The sequence below is a fragment of the Lycorma delicatula genome, chromosome 6, assembly GCF_047948215.1.
Source record: "Lycorma delicatula isolate Av1 chromosome 6, ASM4794821v1, whole genome shotgun sequence".
In the NCBI taxonomy this organism is placed as follows: domain Eukaryota; kingdom Metazoa; phylum Arthropoda; class Insecta; order Hemiptera; family Fulgoridae; genus Lycorma; species Lycorma delicatula.
Window position 1 is genome coordinate 119325242 of NC_134460.1, and position 20447 is coordinate 119345688.

Sequence of the window (20447 nt, forward strand, 5' to 3'; positions counted from 1 at the left end):
ATTAATTTTAACGGTCCAGTGGGTCTCTATGTTCGCCCTAATGTTGCACGCACAATTCTATACGTCGCCATGTAGGTACGTGTGCCTTGATAATTCCCCATAATGAATTTGTCGGTGCAGTGAGATAAGGACTTCGTAGTGGCCATGATGACGGAACTGGTGACGCTGGAATACTGCGGCCAGTCCGACATCCTGGAAATTTTTCATTCAGAAACGCGCGGACTGATAGAGCAAAATGTGGCAGGTGCTCCATCCTTTCAAATATGGTGCAACCATACTTGTTTCATGAGATCCTTCTCTTGAAGTTGTGCCTCCACAGTTTAACCGTGCCTCCAACGTCTCTAATTAAGTTTGTGCATTCACTGGCCCGTTAAAAAAATAAGGACCAAACAAATGACGAGCTGTCGTCATTCCAGCCCGTATCATGACGTGTGGTGGATTTCTTTCCGACTCTGTCGCGTAACAAGGATTTTCTTTCGTCCAAAATAACATATTTCTGGCATGCGAACTGCGATAGATTGCACATTCGTCACTAAAATGTACGGATGCATGCAAGCGGGGAATTTTTCTACTAAAACCCGCAGGATGAATAAATCGCGTCGTTCCATGTCTGCATCTGACAGTTCATTCATAAACATCGGACGAAGTGGCCGAACTTTCACGTCCTTTTCATATGGTCTTGCATTGTCGTTCGCGGTATACGAAGTTCAGCTGACCGTTTACGAATTGATGGGGATTGTTCAGTGGAAACTGCAACACTAGCACACGTTTCTAACCGCGTTAATTTTCGATCACTCCGCGGCCTATCTTTAACTATGTCTAATTCAAACGCACGTTTTTCCCCAGCCAACACTGTTGCTTTTCGTGGTGGCGGCGGCTTATTAAAGAGTTGCCAAAACATATCACTAATTAGGTTCATTGTTTGATTTTTATGTTGTCGTTCATAAACCATATGACACCTGTCAACCGTTCCGCGACGCTGTAATTAGAGTCAGCCATTTTAGCACAACTTTCTTTTACTAAGAGTGTGTGACGTTGTATAAAACTTTTACCTACCGACCCAGCGAAAATATGTATGTTCTAAACACATATCTTAACTCATATTTTTCGTTAACGTTAGTGTGCGGTGACTTCCCGGCCAATTGTGCAGTGGCGGTCATACGGCGAGCTTGGATGTTCAGCTCGCACATCACTGCTATACTATTGTTCTCTGAAACATTGGCACACCATGATTAGTCATGTCTTTATGTTTTTCTATGAATTTGAAGCAGTTTGTTTTTGATGTTTACAGTATTAAGAAAGTGACATCATGTTTCAAATACAGAACAATTATTTTTATTTTATGTTTGTTTCTCTTTTGCTTTTCCACGTACATAAAGTTCAGTTCTGTGGTTATGCCTCTCGGAACGGGTTTTTTGTTGTGTGTTGTGTATTTTGTTACGTAATCAGTTAATGTACGATAAGATATTTTGTAAAAGGTTTTTATCGTGGTTTACGGTTCAAACATTTTAAAGTAACTTTGTTCACGTGCGAATATTTATGGCTGAATTTAAGTGTTGTGAAAGGTAAAAAACTTCGAAGACAGGCGCGCGAAATTCTAAACAACGGGTTTGATTTCATGAAGAAAGAATCTTTAGCTGTTGGAAGATTAAAAATTGACATCAACATATTTAATATCAAATTTTTATGGTAGTCTTTTTTTAGACCTTTTTTCTTTACCGAAAATATTCTGAAAACTCTACGGATGTGTTGTGTTATACATTTTCACAGAAATTATTGATTTAATAGTTTAGTGCAACTCAGTTTTTTACCGCAATTTTTTTTTTTTTACGACTTACACACCAGTCACCCGCCAGATTTTACTACGTTTAAAATTATTACTTACTAATTCATAATTCGGTGCTAACTTCAAAAAGTCAAAATTTAAAGAATTGTAGTTAGTTTTTGAGAGTAATATTTTACTTTGAAATACAGATAGACAAAAAAAGATTTTCAAGAAATCACAACGGCGAGTAACCTGCATATTAATGAAAATAAAGAAAAGAATGTTGAGAAAGGATGTAAAGATCCTGCTACCGAGTTTAAGATAGGTCCAGGCTTTTGGGATGTATATATATATATATATTACACACACACACACACACACACACACACACACACACACACACACACACACGCACACACACATATATATATATATATATATATATATATATATACACACACACACACATATATATATATATATATATACACACATACATATATATATATATATATATACATACACACACACACAGACACACACATTTTGTGAAATCGATTTTTTACCAAAAGAAAAAAAAACTTTATTATATATTAAAATAAAAATTCGTGCATGCACATAGAATTAAGAAAAGTTTCTATTTTTTTTAAATCTGTTAAAAATAGAGCGGTTATGTTACATGATCAAGTGCTAATCTGATGTTTTGAAAATATTAAAAGTTTTACGTATATGCTGGTAGAATTCAAGTCTTTGTATTTTCCGTATTGGTTTTATGAAAGCTTATTTTGTGAACGCGCGATTAATAATCGTTACAGGACACGAAAGAACTATATTTGGATGACAGGCCCTTGAGAAAACTATTGATTTGTAATGTAATTACGAATTCCAATTTCCCAATGTTAAAATACATTCGTTCACGTCGTCCCAAATCTGCGGTATTCGTTGCTATTTGCAAAAGAGAAACGTATCTAGATAAAAATCCACTCTACTTGTTTTGGAAGCGATATAAACAAAAAGCTCCACGTGGTTATTGATAAAATATGTTCTTGAGCTTACCAAAAATTAGCGCGGCACATTCTGAATTATTACTTAACGCGGCCTAATCCTTAGTACGGCACATATTAGATTTAGTACAGCACAATATATTTTTTACCCGTTTATTTACAAGTTTGTTTTTTTATCTTTCTTTCGCTGCGGGCTCGTGGTGAATCTGGAAACAAACAACGGATTCAGAAATCTCCGTTGTCGCGTTAATAATGTTTATATTTAAGGATTATTTTTACTTCCATTCTAGACTTGACTGAAGTGGAGTATAGATTATTCAATTATAGAATCGCGCGCGCGCGCATCAATATATTAAAGGTTTTTAAATGTAATTTTTGTAGTTTCATAAAAGTTGTAAACTCGGCAACGGTGCGTTGTAAAAGAAGGTTGGCGCAATCAGAAGTTATACGAACGTAAAAAGTAAAGTTAAATTTCCGTTTTACTTTGCTTATGTTCAATATGGATTACTTAAAATATTCTTATTATGTAGGTCTTTTTATATACCTGTGATAGAAAACGTATTGATCGTGCGAATATTTAAGTTAGTATCGGTGCGTTATTGAATGCCTGGAGTCGATCGAGCGAAAATTATATAAAAGCATTTCTCATTTTGTAATAAAAATATAAATGATTGAGTTTCATTGATCTATTTTGAATTTTTATTCGTTTTTTAAAAGTATTTTTATTTATTTCTCTTTGTTGGAGTTTATTCACGGTCATTGATCTGAAGTTAGAAAAATGTTATTTATAGACTCGAGTTTAGAGGCTTTTTTAATGAATAATTCATATTGTGTTTATATTTAAATTTATTTTAATATTAACACGAGGGCATCGTTTCAATATCACACAAATGTTTAAAAATGCGACGAAGATGTAATTAAAAAATTAATTTTAAAGATTAAAAATTTCCATAATTGTAGAGCAAAGTTTTTATTAATACTTAGATTTATTGATGTAAGAAGATAAAAAATTTAAAGAAAAAAAGTTAGAAATAGTTTATTAACCATAATTGCATTACCTTAATGAAGGTAGGTCGATGATAGACATCAAACTGGTATTCATTTCAATCCAGGTACACTCGGTAATGCTCTGCGTAACTGTTGCAACAAAATCGTGCAATTTGCAGGTGTTCCATTATACCAGTTTTTTTGATAAATGCACAATGTTTTCTGTCCTCCCAAGAAAGAGCTTAATCGGTGTAAAATGTGGATTTGAACGGAATAATCCTTCTCTGCCATTCCATTTATTGCTGATTTTTTCATTCGGTACACCAGAGCTTGAAGGCCCTCCGTTTTAGTGGAATTTTAAAGAACGCGAAAATAATCTTATTTTTCATTTCGAAAAAGGGGAATGGTTGTTGAATGCAGGGATAATATTTATTTATGACTTTTCCATTGAAAAAAAGCGTCATTAGTGCCTTGTCCACCATTCATGAAATTTTGGGGTCTTATTCCAACTACCCGATCGGGTTTTTATCCTTCTAAATTTCGAAATTGTACGATTAACAGTCGGGATATGAAGTCTATTTTCTTTAGGAAAAAATACCCAATTCAAATAATAATCAAACTGTATTCACAAAAATGTTAAAGTACCTCAGGATCCTTTAGTCTAATTTCATGAAGCTAAACTTTGTACAAGAGCAATTTTAAATTCTTTTTGTGAACACTGCACAGAGGTCAGGTCAAGATGAAAAAGATGATCCTGGATTCCTTGTACACAGGCAGTATAAATATAAATGACAATAAAAACAATATGACAGACAATATATTATGTACTCCACATTATTTTAATTATTTTGCAGGTGAATTTTATTTTTTCTACTTTTTTTTGTTTCTTTTCATGTGTGTTATCCCAGCATAATTTCTTTATAAAATGAAATTTGTCTTATATTTTCACTCTTAAGTTACACTACACACACACAAATGCTTGTGTTTTCTGTACCACAATAAATAACCTTCTGAACTGTAGCGATTTCAAGGCTTGGTAAACAGTTAGACAAAATTTGTCAATATAGTTTGAATATTTTTTTACCTGCGTTAGAAAAAGGAAATTTCCAATATTCTGCTCAGTTAAAAAAAATTCAAATGAAATTTTTCTTTATAAATTTATGTTGGTACATCTGTTGAAAAAGTTAATTTTTTTTATTATGAAAGAAGAAAACTATTTGTTGTCCGGTACTAGGATTCTTCAGCTTAGAATTCCTATAGGAACTTCCTACTACTGAATTATGTATTTCTTTTTTGTACGAAGAAGACAGAGGATTTATTGATTATGGATTGTTTTTTTTTTTTTTTTTTTTTTTTGTGTGTGTGTGCGTGAGAGAGAGAGAGAGAGAGTGCGCGCGCGCGTTCAAACATAAAAGTCATTAACTGTTGGTCGTAATATGCTTTACAACATTGTCACTCGATTGAGACACATGTTGACATTTATTTCATGAAAATTATTGCTACCATACTTAGTTAAAAGGACACAAAATGCATTCCATCTACACCCCTCTTGTATAGGTAGACAGTGATGCCATTTCTCTGTGGTGGAATCTCTAATTTAGAGGTTCTAAATTTTAAACCCAGTCTACCTTGGGATTTTTCACATGCTGCAGAAGTTTGTTGTGTTTGCATTTCATGAAACATTTAAAAAAAATTAGTCTGTAATTTGGTTTTATGGTTGTTCCTTTACACGACATGCAGTAATACCAATAAGAGCGATTAGTTCATCTTGCAAGGTTTATTTATTTTTATTTTTTTAAATTGCAATTTGTATTGTGTGGAATAATACACAACTCGAGATGGTCATCAGTTTAGTTTTGGTTGAAAAACAGATATTAATATAAAACCACAAATGCTCATGTCATGTACCATTAGAACTTAAGTTTGAATTATTTAATAAGTCGTAATTTACAAAAATTATTTAGTCTGATTTTATTTAATAGCTAGTGTATATAATCATTAATTAAAGTATAAAAAACTCCTGTATTTTTTTGAGCCTTAGATAATATTAAAAAAAAGAAAAAATTTATGTGTACAAAATGTTGCAGAAAAAGTTAAAACTTTGAAAGGATATAAGGTTATCAGAAGAGAGAAAGATAGTTAGAAGTTGTGTGATCAAGTGTACATATGTACAGTCACACATGTTCTGTCATATAAATGACAAGAAGTGGGAATGGATGGATGAGAGAGAGATAGAGTGAGAGGGGGGAGAGAGAAACATGGTTTAAAAAAATTGATAACTGAGGTAATTTGGATCTGGAATACCCTGCTTAAAGTGTTGATTGATTCGTATAGTGTTCTAGAGAGTCCAAGTATATTGTGCAGCTTTATTGATTTTTGAGATATGGAGAGCTGGCATCCTTTGTTCATTTAGCCTGTTACCATCTGTAGATTGCCAGGTCTGAATGTGTTGTTAATTAGAACCTAACAGCAGTAGTTATTGAACAGTAGTAAGAAGCTATTAGCATTAAAATATAACTTGTTCAGCCAAGACCCAAACCATCAAACTTCAGGATAATTTGCACTAACTATTTGTGTCACTTCAACTCCCTTCAAAATAATTATTAAAACAGTTTCATAAGGTTGTTTTAAGAACTTTCTGGTATATTTTGTGAGGGATATACCTTTCATTAAAAATAATAAAAAAAATTCATGTAAATATAGGTTTGGAAAGCTTTGTTTTTGTGTTATGGCTAGCTAGCAAAAGATTTTGCTCAAATTTCTTACCTAAAAGTCAAATAATACTAGTTTAAAGTTCTGCAGATTCAAATTATTGAGCACAATTAGTTTATATACAATCATACATAAAAAAAAGGTAAAAAAAGGGTCCCAGAACTATACCTCCAGTAATTTCAGAGAATATTGTAAAACCCAAAAAATTGGTACTGAATATAGGAATTTGGTGTAAATTTAACTTTTATTGGAGCAAATGAAACTTAAAACAAAATTTGTAGAGACTCTAACCCTGAGAAAATTGATGTATCGATAAAAACCAAATAAAATGTTTAAAAAATCCATTTTTATTGACCAAGCACAACATTTCATAACATATACCAGTAATGCTGTAGGCATTTAACTTAAAAGAGGCCTCATCACTCAGTAGTTTACAGTAAATGCACATTTTTATTAAAATGTATATTTTGGTGTGAGATGGGTAAAATAATGAACATGTTGATACAACTGAATCTGGACTGAGGATGATTGTTTATTGCCTACACGTTTGGATATTGCCAGTTTGTGGTCGATCATTGGTTTTGAACAATGTTGGGCAATCCTGTATTCTTAAAATGCGGTAAACTGTTGTAAAATGTTGTGTGTCAGGTTCAGGGAGAAATTTCAAAAGCAAACCACCTGTGAAAAATGTTATTCAGGAGTTAAAAAAAAATTGTGAAACAGGTTTTTTGTTATACTAGAAATGTGCTCAACACAGGTCAGTTTTAACAATACAGTTTATACAGAACATTAAAGCTGTAGTTACAATATCTCATAAATCTTTGCGGAGACTAAGCTGGGAAAAAATTATTTCACTAGGTTCAGCCCACACTGCAGTTAGAAGAACTGAAATGTTATCCGCATTGAATGCACTTTCTCCATGAGGTAACTAATGCTAATTATGCAAAAAGAATTCACTAGTGTCAATGGTTCAAGAACTTCATTAGCTGCAACAGTGACATTTTATCAAATGGTTTTTTACAGATGAAGCGTGGTTTCACCTTGGTGTATGTTATTAGTCAGAACTACTGGACGTAGAATACTAAAAACCTGCACATTTTCTTTGAATCTTCCCTGCACCCACAAAGAATAGGTATATGGTATGCAGTTTCAAGGCAATGAATAATAAGACCCTTGTTTTTTTGAAAAAAAAAAAGTTGGTTGCTGTTGTCTGTTAAGAAATTATATAACAGTTCATAGCCTTATTACAAGAGGATAACTGACTGCTTGCTCTATTATGGAGATGTTGGTACATGATTTTTTCAGTGGAAGAATCGTTCTAGATTTTGGTCACCAAGATCCCCTGATCTGACTAGTCCAGACTTTCTGTGGGGCTACTTAAAAGAAATTATTATAGGAGCAATCCACACAATCTGCAGGAATTGAAGACAAACATTACCAATGCTATCCAGGAAAGACAGAGTACAGCTAACAAGAGTAGCCAGGAACATGGTCAAACGTGTTGACAAGTGCATAGAAGTGAATGAACATAATTTTCAACACCTTGTGTAAATTTTGTAAGTGTTTGCCAATAAACTATTATTTATAAACTGAACTAAGTGATGGGGATGTCTCTTTTAAGTTGAATGCCTTCATATATAGATTAAAACTCCAAGCGGTTAAACAGTATACTAAAAACAAATAAATTATATGCAGTACAGTAGAAAGAATCTTTATTTGCAAGATTTTCAGATTTTTTTAATGTATTATTTGTTTTATTTATATTTATCATACTCTTATTTTATTTATCTTTTTTCTGGATAAGTATGGCATTAAAATTCTCCCAAAGTGTTCACAATTCACGAAACATCTTTATGAAAAATAATGAAGCCCCATTTTAAGCGATAAACAAATAATGTTCTCCACATAGCTGCGACAGATACTTTTATTGGCTTTGATTCTTTATTTCACCGAATAAATACCAACACTCTGAGTGTAAGTGCTAATAAACAATTTTTTTTTATGTTTAATAAAAATTGATTCTTACTTTCTTAAGGGACATGTGGATAAATAGACATAACTCAGATTAATGGTATTTGGTTCAGTTATATACGAGTATGAAATGCATAGTATTATGAGAAGAGTTCTTCTGATTAAAATATTGAAAAACTTCAATTTTATGTTCTTGTAGATACATGATATTTTGGTAGTAAAAACCTGTGTTTGTAAAGTGTGGGCTTTCTTAGGACTTATGTATGCATTCAGCCTTTCCCATTTTGTTACGCATGTTTGTGTTTATTCTTTATAAGATCATTGTATTGAAATGTGGAAGTAAATTTTCTTTGTATGTAAAACAATAGATCTGCCCGTGACCTATTAACCGTATGGAATAGTTGCGGTTAGATGGTACTAGTAAAGTAAACACTTGCATGTAACAATGTTTAATGAATGTTTTGTGGGTCACTCTGATGCCTGAATAAATAATTTTTTTGACATTGTATACTACTGCCTTTAATGACAGACAATTTTTTAGTTTTTTTATTTAATCATTTTTTTCAATATATCTCTCTGATATTGTGATATTACTTTTCAGATTTATTTATTGTATTTTAATTTGCTTACGTTAAATGATTATTACAGTAAAGAGATATTTTTATCGACTTTAAAAAAGGAGGTCCACAGTTTGGATTTTTCAATCGTTTTGACCAAACATACTGATTTTCAATGATTAGTTTTAATTTTATATAGATAATTTTGTGTGAAAAGTTACATTGACTTCATACATGTTTAGAAGTTGTTTTTAATTTGTTTGCTGTTGAATTATGTAGTATTGAATTATTGTAGTGTGATATGTACAAACTTGATGTCATTTTGAATAAAGTATTTTCATGTTTTAACTTAAAGAAAATTAATAACAATATTTAAGATAAAGAAATTTTTTTTCATTCCTGAAATCTTTATCTTTTTGAAATCTTTATGTAATTTCTTTGCGTTTTATTTTTTACTTTTATATCATTGTTACTTGGTATTTGATTATTGTAGAATAATGATCTACATTAAATTTTTTCAAATTACTTTCATGTGAAAAGTCAAGAAAATTAATTTGAAAATGTTGATTAAAAATTCATGCATGTTTCCAGCATTCCAGAATTTTCACTCCAGCATTCATTACATTTTTAATTCATAGCAACATTATTTGCTTGTTTTGTTTGTGTTTCTTTTCTTATTGTTATTAAGATGAAGATTTTTTTTCTTTTTTTTTTTTTTTGGAAAATGTATATCTCATACCATCGGCAATTTTCATAGATCTGTGTGTAATTTAAATAATGTAAAAAAAAGAGAAATTGTAAAATTAAATGAACTTTAATTTTGTAAACACCACATGAAATTATTCTTTTTTTTATGTTGACTTTAAAAAGTTACAATTTTAAAGAACTGAAAAAGTTGTTATTTTTGGTGCCTTTTTTAAATTTAATTTATTTTTTAAGTTTTATTTCATTATTTGTTATGCCCTCTAATATATGTAATAAAAGAAAAAACTACTAATTTTAAATATCTGCTGATTAAGTGTTTAAGTAATTTTATTTCCTTTAACAAGGTTTTATTACAGATTGTAGGAAAATTACCGATTGATAATATACAGGATTAAAATAGTTTGTAGGAAACCCCCATTTCCTTGTTATCTTTAATATTGGGGTCATATGTGTTTGGCATATTTTATATTCTGAAAGAGCTTATATAATTGGTAATACTGAAGGCTTTATAATGCCATTTTCATTCAGTGACAATTCTGCACAGGGTAATGTCTGGCAGAACTAGTCTACATTTATCAGTTGGGTTAGATTTTATTTATAGGGTTTATATTTTAATTATATTGTGGTACTTGTATTTGAACACGTGCAATAATTTACAGAAATTATTTCAAGCATATGCTCAAAACATGTGTAAATTTGTAATTGTGACAATATTGCATTATGCATTTGTTACATAATTCATTAAATGTAAACAGTCTATTGGTACCTGCCATATTTTGTAATTATAAAATCAATACAATTGTCCCTACTTTAGGAACAGTAGGTAAAATATTTTTTAACATCAAATGACATGCAATTTTTTTCTAAGATTTACTTTCTAACATACTCTTGTATTTTTCAGTTTTAATATTTATTAGTGATATTTTCATATAGATGGTTTTTTTATATATTTTTGTTTTTCTTAGTTTCATTGTTTGGTTTTTGTCTTCTGTTTATTGTTTTTATTTAATTAATTTTTTTACAATTGTTTGCCCAAGCTGTAAGGTCCCATTTACACTGATTTTTTTATAAGGAATTTCATGAAATTCATTAAATAAAATTCATAGTGGTGTGGGTCCTTCTGAAGTTAGTTCCGATCTTTAAAAACGCCCAAAAATCAAAATATTTTCATGATTTCATGTATTTTAAAATACATGATTATGTATTTTAAAATACTCCAGTAAGAAGATATCTTTTTTTAGTGGTATGCTTTGTTTTTGCCCCAACTAGAGTGGTTGAAACAACTCGTGAAATATATATCAAACAAATTATGTCTATCATATAAATGACAATGGATGATGTTAACAAGAATATTGGTTTTGCACATAAAAAATATATGCTATACAAATGATAAGGAAGTTCAACAGCCTGAAGATAAATTGCCACCAGTTTTTTGTTTATTAATTTTAGGGAACATGGCATACCGGTCAGTTCCAGTCTTTCTCATGATTTTATTATAACATCTTATTATTTATGTTATTAATGATTATTTTTTTCATTTCTGTTGCAGAACCTACACAAATATATCGATTTTTAAGAGCGCGGAATATGTTATCAGTGAGTAAACATTTACGTTAAAAGATATTTATTTTCATTGTATGTAGATATTTTTATTTTTATATGCTTCAGTTATTGTTTATTAATTTGTGTGAATTTACTGGAACACATTAATTGAAAATCTAGTATAGAGTTGATAATGCTTAAAGTTTTTCTTTTGTTACATTTTTAATTTTATTGTAAATTATTAATGAACTTTGCCCTTCTGCAATACTAAGAGAATTGTAGTTTTCATGTATTATACATTGTAAATTTTTTCTAATGGGTTTTTTCTTTTTTTAGTTTTTATTTTCATCTGTTTTGAATCTTTTAAAAAGTTATTTCAGTGTTCCTTAACATGTGGTCCGCAGACCCCAGGGTACTTCAATTTTTCCAAGAATGTTTTTGAAGAATTGAAAAAAATTATATATTTTTTTTGCTTACAATTGAAAAAAAAAGAACAGTAAGTTATAAAAAAAAGGAAGACATAAAAGGAAACTATTTGAAGGATGATATATTTGTTAACAGACACAAACATATATGAATCATAATAATATGTGAATTATGAATCATAAGAAGAATCTATTTTGTAAAACTTATGAAAAATGGGTGGGTTATATTCCTGTGGTAAGAAGGTGCTTTGCTTGAATAAATTTGTGCGTAAAAGTGAGGATTGTTATAGATTTGATTTTAGTAAGAATCCTTGCGTCTGTAAATTTGAGTGAATATTCACACAGTTTATGTTATGAGTGTTTACTGGAATTGTTCATGTTTCTTTTACATCTCTGTTTGTTTAATTAAGTTCCTTGTATATCGTTAGTAGTGAATTTAGTTTTATTGTGACAAAATTTGTTACTACATTTAAGAATAACTCTCAAGGTAGATAATTGAAACTGAAACAATACAATGGCGGTAATGTGAATGCATTTATGCAGAGCAAATTGAAGGTTACGTCAGTCATTTAAAAAAAATATTGTTATATTAAAGACTAGGGAATGTTTGTTGGCTTCACATGTACTGGTCTAGAAGAGAAATTACCACAGTGTGTTAGTTTGTCCAGTGAGATCATGAATCAATGAAAATTGTAAAAGAATATTAGTACTTAACATAAAGTACATTGACATTGAACATAAATAACTTGCTGTAAAGATAATCAAAACTTTTAATTTGCTGCATAAAGAGCTTTGGATTTAAAAAAAATATATATATAAGTTTGGAGAATCAAGAAAGTGGTGAAAATGCTGCTACTGACTTTAACAATGCAGAAGTTACAGTAGTTTTAACCAGCTGAAGAAGTCTTGGTTTCTGCATGGATTCATACAAAAGCTGTTGGTACTTTTTTCTCAAACTACTTGACAATAGTCACTGATAATGGTTTTTTCACTGATATTAAGTAACAGTTATCAGAAAAACTAAAAGACTAAAATATTTCTGCATATTTTGCTTTTCAGCTTGTTGAAAGTAGCAGATATAACAAACAAATGTTTTTGATATTTAACATTAAAAAGAAATATGAAAGAAATATTGTCAAAATTTTCATGTTTACATCTTCATCAGTACACACTACTGATGAAGAAATATTCATTTACATTAGTGATTGTATAACAATTTCAGTGAATTTATTGGGATGCATTTGATTTAGTAGATGATCATTGCATGGAAATGTGACATGACTTATTGTGTAGATAAAGGAAATTATAGGTAAATGGCAGGATCAGCTAATAATCACCTGCATATGTTGTTAAAAGTTAACATCATCATCTTCTATGTGGTACTAGCTGTAATTTTTGTTTTATAATGTATCCCAGTGCAGTTAACAACTGCACTAAATGTTCTGTGAACAAAGTATATATTTCTTATACTGGGTATTGAGTTCCCTATAATATCAGATGCCCATCTGTGTACTTATTTCCAGTGGACGTTTCCATCACTTAACCATTAACTTAAGTTAACCAGATATAAGGAAACTGAAACTACCTACCTGATGCTCATTAGGAGCAGATGTCTGCTAGGAGAATCCAGTTGCAGTGATTTATATTAATTGTTCTAAGCAAGATCAGTTGTTCTTTTGTAATTGGTCACTGAAATTAATAGTTCATTCTGCTTCAAGAGTTCAGTATGTTAACTTCTGAATTCTATGCCATACAATTGGGGCTTCATCATGTTGCAACTTGTCATATTAATTTTGTCTGTCATATTATAGTGTATTTTGATTTAGTTAGTGCCCTTTAAGGACTGATGTACATCCAGACAGTATAAACAATCATGTGTCTGTTTCTATTCTTAGCAATTCTACTGTATATATTTTAAGTATTTACTGTAATTGTAATCGCATAGAAATTTAAGGCGTAATAAAAAAGTTAATTTAGTCTGTTATGGAGCTTATCCTCAGCCACTCCATCATCAAGCACGTAATTCAGATAATGCATGGTATGTTCTGCATTACCTGAAGGTAAACTAGCAGAACTAGCGATCAAATGATGTAGGCAATAACCTGTTGTCAATTATTCATGATTACTACCACTCATATTAATTTTATAATTATTGTTCATAGATTTAATTCTGATTGTGAAAAGATAGTTTCCTAAGTAAATATGTAACTTCATTAATTGATTAAGTGCATATTAATTATGTTTCCAGAAAAATTCTTTTTCTTGCAGTATTTTTAGAATCATGTGTGTAATACAGTAACTGTGCTAACATTATTCATTGAGAAAAAAAACGTATATTTTATATCCTGCAATTTTTATAAATGTAAATAACATATTTTCAACTTTTCATAGACTTAACTAAAGACGAATTTTTATTGCTTGAAAGAGATTTGTTTTAAACAAAAACAAAATTGTTTGTAAAACTTATTATATCTGCTGTATTGCTGTATCTGCTGTATTTTCTTATAATTATTATAAAAAATTGCTTGAAAATTATAACAAAACTGCCAGCTTACTTACCTCATAAAATTTTTAGTTTCAATTGTTTTGATGAATTGTTTGATATCTATTTCATATTGTGCTATTCTTCAGCTGTAGAACTCCTAACAAATAAAAATAAAAATGTCTACTCAAAATTGAGTGACTGCTTGTTAGAGCCCTCCTCTCAGACCACAGTCTGATAGAATATGTTATGTAATGAAAGAACATCTAATAAAACTTTTTTTAATTGTAGAAAATTTTCAAAATAACCTTAAATAATCGAAAATGAGTACCAGTTGTAATATTAAATTGTAAGAACTTCTGTTTTTTTAGTATTCATAACTATCCATACTCCTAGTACAGTATTATTTCTTGGTATTTGTGATATTATATTATTGATGTAATAATCTACATAACTATCCATACTCCTAGTACAGTATTATTTCTTGGTATTTGTGATATTATATTATTGATGTAATAATCTATCATTCTTTGCGTGGTAATAACATTTGTCATTTAATAGTTTTTAAATATAATTATGCATATTCCTAATTTTTATCAGAGTTAGAATTAAAAAGAAACAATATTCTTATCATAATTTAAGAAATCATTTCCTTTATTCGTTTATTTATTTATAAATGTAATTACATTGAACAAGTGCCATAATTGTTTTTTAGTAAGAAATAAAATAATTAAATTTTATAATAAGATTTTTATCTATAAATTATTAAGTTGATGTAAAAATGAGTGTAACCAGGAATGATTAGTGATTTCCTTTTTTGTTATTTTAATCAGTATTTAGAAATTATATATATATATATATATATATATGTATATTTTATACTTTTGCCTTTGAGATATATGTATGTATATATATATATATATATTTTTTTTTTTTTTTATTTGTGATTTGTAAGCATCATTCCATTCTACAGTTCCTACTGTTGTATTTTAATTTTTTTCATTAGATTTCAATTAACATATCATTTAATTAACTATTAATAATCAGAAATGTAGATAATCGATTACCAAACTTTAATGAGCAAATACCATATAACTTTTTCTAAGCCAATAAATTTTGGAATAAGACTTATAAATTAACACAATTACAATTACATTGTCATGTTTTTAAGAATTTGTTAATTTTTGTGTTATCCAGCAGCCTAAAATTTAGTTGGGACTAAATTTTTTAGGCTTCTGTAATTATTTATTTACATGGTAGTAACAGGCTCTTATGCCTTCTTATAATTACTAAATGAAAAATGAATTTTGTAGTCAATGAAAAATGCCATGACTGACCGGGATTTGAATCCTATATTATTAATTAATGTAGGCTTCTTGATTAATGACGAGTTCTTAGTTTAATCTGTGGTCTGAACTGAAAAGTTATTCAGCATTCTAAAAGGTACCAGATCCTATCCCAGCAAATTCTGTCCTTATTATATGGGTAACTTTTGAACAAAAATTACAAAAAAAGGGCTTCATTTTTTATCTTAAATGTCCTCTGATATCTCGTACTAAAATTCAACCTGGTGAGAAAAATCACTAAGAAATACTTCAGTTTTTACAATTGAAGATTTTGTCAGATGTTCCTCTGAAAAATATTTATTTTCTAATGTATTATTTTTTTTATGTTTAATTCTATTAGGTGTTTTTTAAATTGCTTACTAAGAGATACACAAATTTGCTAAGGATGGATTTGATGTCCTTGCTTATAATTTTAAATGCATTTTCCTTTTAATTTTTTGTCCTTTTTAGATGTTTAGTTAAAGAATTTTTATGGAGCATATTAATATCAAAGAGTTTCTCCCATAGTGCCTTCCTTCCATGGCAATAGTTTATGTTTTCAGTTTGCAAAAATATTTTCTTTTTTTTAAATTTGTTCTTTGCTCTATGCTACAAAGGGAAAGTACAGCGAATGAACAGAATTTTGTTATCAAAGGTTTTGCAAATGTCAACATTTTAAGACCTGTATTACAAAAAAATGTTATAGAAATTTTCAGAAGTCTTTACATTTATACATGTTGCCAAATTCTTCAAAAATGGTTCAAAAAATTTTTTGTATTTGGGGCATGGGTATGACATTGAGTTTTAGAAAAAAGTAAAAAGGGAGAAAGGTTTCAATGCTTTTAATTTTTTTTATAGTCGTAGAAAATTGAAGTTTAATATAATGAAAGTAATATGAAATTCAAAAGTTTTAACCCACTAATTTAAGGGTGAGTGATGATATTCTGTAAAATCGGGGTAAATATCTAAACAGTCTGCCTCTCATATCTTGAAAACCGTTGACCAAAAATATGAAATTTGGCACATATATATTATGGGCCAAATTTCAATTTATATATATATATTCTAACGTAGGTCCAATTTTTTCAACCCTATCGGATTACAGGGGAATCCTTATAGGTATATTTTTAACCTGTTGAATAATGGGCCAATGTATGGAAATAAAAAAAGAATTACTCTAATAAATTAACTTTCAAGCCCTGTAAAACAAGAAACCTGAATGCAACTCTGCACTTAAAGTATCAATCTTTTTAAACTTTAATTTTAGAGATTGAAACTACCACTGTGTCATGATTTAATGTAGATAATATGGATACATTTTGTAAAAAGGAAGTCTCATGGGACTGTACATAAGAATTCAAGAAGTTTTTTTAATCTTTTATAATTTCTGATCTTTATGTGTTTTTCAAATCGTGGCTGTTGTTAAAAATGTTGTATGAGTTAGTTATTATCTAGCAAGAAAGTCAAATGGGTCAAAATCCTTTTCTTTAAAATTTTTTTTTTTAAATTATACTCTAAATACAATATTAATCTTATTTATAAAAGAGGTCAGCTGGGACCCAAAATTTGTTACCAAGAATTTTATTTATTATTTTTTTTGTAGCTTTAATTTTTCATAGTTTTTAAAGTAAAATATCATTTGATGAAAGTGTCGAAATTGGACCCAAATATTTTTACTGAACATTTGTTTTTTTTTTGGATGAAATCTTTCTTTCCTGGTCAACCTATATTTAATAATGTCTTATTTTACTTAATTTTATTGTATTATTTCTGTTAAAAATTTTTGTTGAATGTTTAGGATAGCAGAAGGAAAATTTTGTAATCCTTTACTGGCTTTTTTCTTCAGATTTTATTCTGGTTAATGTTGGTTCGTTGACATGTTTTGGTAGAGTGTACTTTAACTGAGTAAATCCCGAAAAACATTTTTTTATACAATGCATTTAGGGTTTCAAAAAAAAATGTTTTCTTCACAAGTTTTGTATAATTTTTATTCTTGGATTTTTTTTATGTATCCTGAGCAAAGAAATTCCAAAACTGTTATTTATTAAAAGGGATGGACCTACTGGAATTTTCTTTAAAGTCTGTTAACATTTCAGTTAAGGTAAAGATAAGATCTTAACATATTTTTTAAAATTGGTTTGGCATTTCTTGTATGATTGTGTCATACAGACGATACAAATCAAGATGTGCCAATTTCCACGAATGTATTTTATATTAAACGCTGTGGTGTCAATGAAGACACCAATGAAGGCATAGTTACTCTCTGGTAAATTTTTTTATGTCAATTGTAAGATTGTTGTTATTTTACATTGTAACAATATTTTTAAGTAACTTAAAAAATTATGTGTTAATTTTATACTGTTATTTATGTTTACCTACATTCTTAGGCATTAATATTTGCTAATTAATTCCTTTTTTTAATAAACTTTGAGAGTCATTGATGCTTACTAAGAGACTAATAAGTGTCTCCATTTTGCAGCAAAACTGTACCGTCTTTTAACATGTGAGATAAGTTTAAAAAACCTGTATACTAAATGTGGCCTTGAATGTAGATATCTTTTATATCCTTTAATTTATGGGTTGCTATTCCCTATTTATTCTAGTTGTAAAAGCATTAAGTGAGGTTCATTGTCTTTCCCAGAATGTGTCTAGTACAGTTAGGACTTTCTAAAGCTTACATTTTGTAAAAGTCAGCTGTTAAAATTAAGTTCTGTATTTTTAATAAACAGGTTATTAATTTAAAAATAAAAGAATAAGATAAATTTCAAGAAATACAGTAAATATTATCAAATAAGTTTTGTAATCACATTTTGTCAAAGATTTTGATGATAGTTAAACAAGGTTTTTTCACAATTTTTTATTTGCTGTTCATAGCCTATATTTAACTGGCAACAATATTTTGTTAATTTGCTATTATCATTGTAAACATCACTAACTCTAAACTTGATTTCATACAATATCGGGTTGTTTTTTTAAGCAGTTAAACCATTGCCATTTGTTGCTTTGAATTCAATTTTTTCTATTATTGCAGAGTTTAAACTTGAATAATAGGTCCTGAAATAGATACCGTTTCACTTTCACATTATCAACTCTACCAAATAGCATAGTTAACTTTATTATTGAAATCCTTTTTGTTTACTTAGTCGCCATAATGCTGACTGTCCATTCAGCCATTTATCTACTTTTGCATACTCTATTTTTATTTATGTTTTATTGCAGTGATATTTTTAAACTGACTACTTAAAATGTCCAAATATATGTTTTTTTATATACAATTTATTGAAATGAAATACAGGATGATCCAAAGAAACGGGAAATTTTGAAAGTTGTGTTGGTAGCCGTGGGCGATTGGTACCACTTGATAAGTGGCGCCAGACTCTAACCTAACCTGCCATTTAGTTGTCATGGATCCTTGGAGTGGTGCGCAACGTGCATTTGCTATCAAAGCGTTTTACAAAAATAATGATAGTGTGGAGGGAGCACGTAGAGAATTTCACCGTCATTTTAATCTTGGACGGCACGACCGTGTTCCATCAGTACATGCAATTAACACATGGATATCTAATTTTGAGGAAACTGGTTCGGCAATGAAAAAGAAACCTCCAGGCCGTGAGCGAACCGTCCGTACACCACAGAATGTTCAAGCTTTACAAGATGCTGTCACACGAAGTCCACATCGGTCAATCCGTCGTCTCTCAGCATCTTTACAATTGCATAGTTCAAGTGTTCAAAGAATGTTAGTGAAGGACTTGCAATTCCATCCATACAAGTTGCAGATCGTCCAGGAACTGAAACCGAACGATGCAGTTGTGCGACCACAATTCTGTAATGTAATGCTTCAGAAGACGTGTGGATGTCAGACGAAGCGCATTTCTACCTCAGTGGATTTGTTAACAAGCAAAATTTCAGATACTGGGCACAAGAAAATCCTACGCAGCTACACCAGCGTCCGTTGCACAGCCAGAAAGTGACCGTGTGGTGTGCTATGTCATCTTACGGTGTTATAGGCCCTTATTTTTTTGAGGATGACAACGGTCTTGCGATTACAGTGACGTCGGCTCGTTACGTACCCGTGCTTGAAACATTTGTTGTGGAACAACAAAAGAGATTTCCACAGATTCTTAACACAGCCTGATTTCAACAAGACGGAGCAACGTCGCATACTGCATGAATATCGATGGCAGCTGTACGCCGATTGTTTGGACAACGTGTCATTTCACGAAATGGTGACATTAGATGGCCTCCCAGATCGCCTGATCTCTCAGCTTGCGATTACTTTTTGTGGGGTCACCTTAAAAGCAAAGTGTTCCACAGTAGACCTGCTACAACGGAAGAACTGAAGGCAAAGATCCGAGAAGCAATTGCGGAAATTCCAGTTGAGATGTTACGTCAAATCATGAACAACTTAACGAAGAGACTTCGGGAGTGTTTACGTAGAAGAGGAGGTCACCTACAAGATGTCATCTTTAAAAAATAAACTAAAATGTATGTATCCTAAAATGGCAACATTTGTACAATTACATGAAATAAAATTCATTTTCTAAAAAAAATTTTCATTACGTTATTTAATTTTTTTTAATTTCCTGTTTCTTTGAATCACCCTTTATTAAAACATTTTAAAAAATGTTGTGTTTCTTGAATAATGAGTGGCAGTTTATTTTAGAATTTTGTGTTACTAGTTATTAAAATTATGTTTTAATAAAATTAGGGTTTTAACGTAATGTAGTCAAATTGTGTGTGTGGTTAAATGTGGACATAATGTGTGTCCAGTAAGGCAGGGAAAGAAATAACTGTATTTAACTGTATTAAAATATTTAACTGTATTTCTACAGTTAAATACTTTCTTTCATTTTTGCTTTACAAAGGTAAAAAGGTTTTCTGCTTTTGTTTTAGAAAAAGTTGTAGCCTTACACATTGTGTAATGATCAGGACTTAACTTGTTTTTTGATTAAATATTTACACCCTTGCCTTA

The 20447-nt window shown here is 30.0% G+C and overlaps 1 protein-coding gene across 1 annotated transcript in view; it reads left to right on the forward strand.

The window, feature by feature from the left end:
• Positions 1–20447, forward strand: part of Su(z)12 (Polycomb protein Su(z)12) — a 118333-nt gene that overhangs the window by 51511 nt on the left and 46375 nt on the right. The window contains exon 2 of the mRNA XM_075369520.1: positions 11251–11297. Within this exon, the coding sequence (XP_075225635.1) occupies positions 11251–11297 (47 nt within the window). The remainder of the gene's footprint in view (positions 1–11250; positions 11298–20447) is intronic.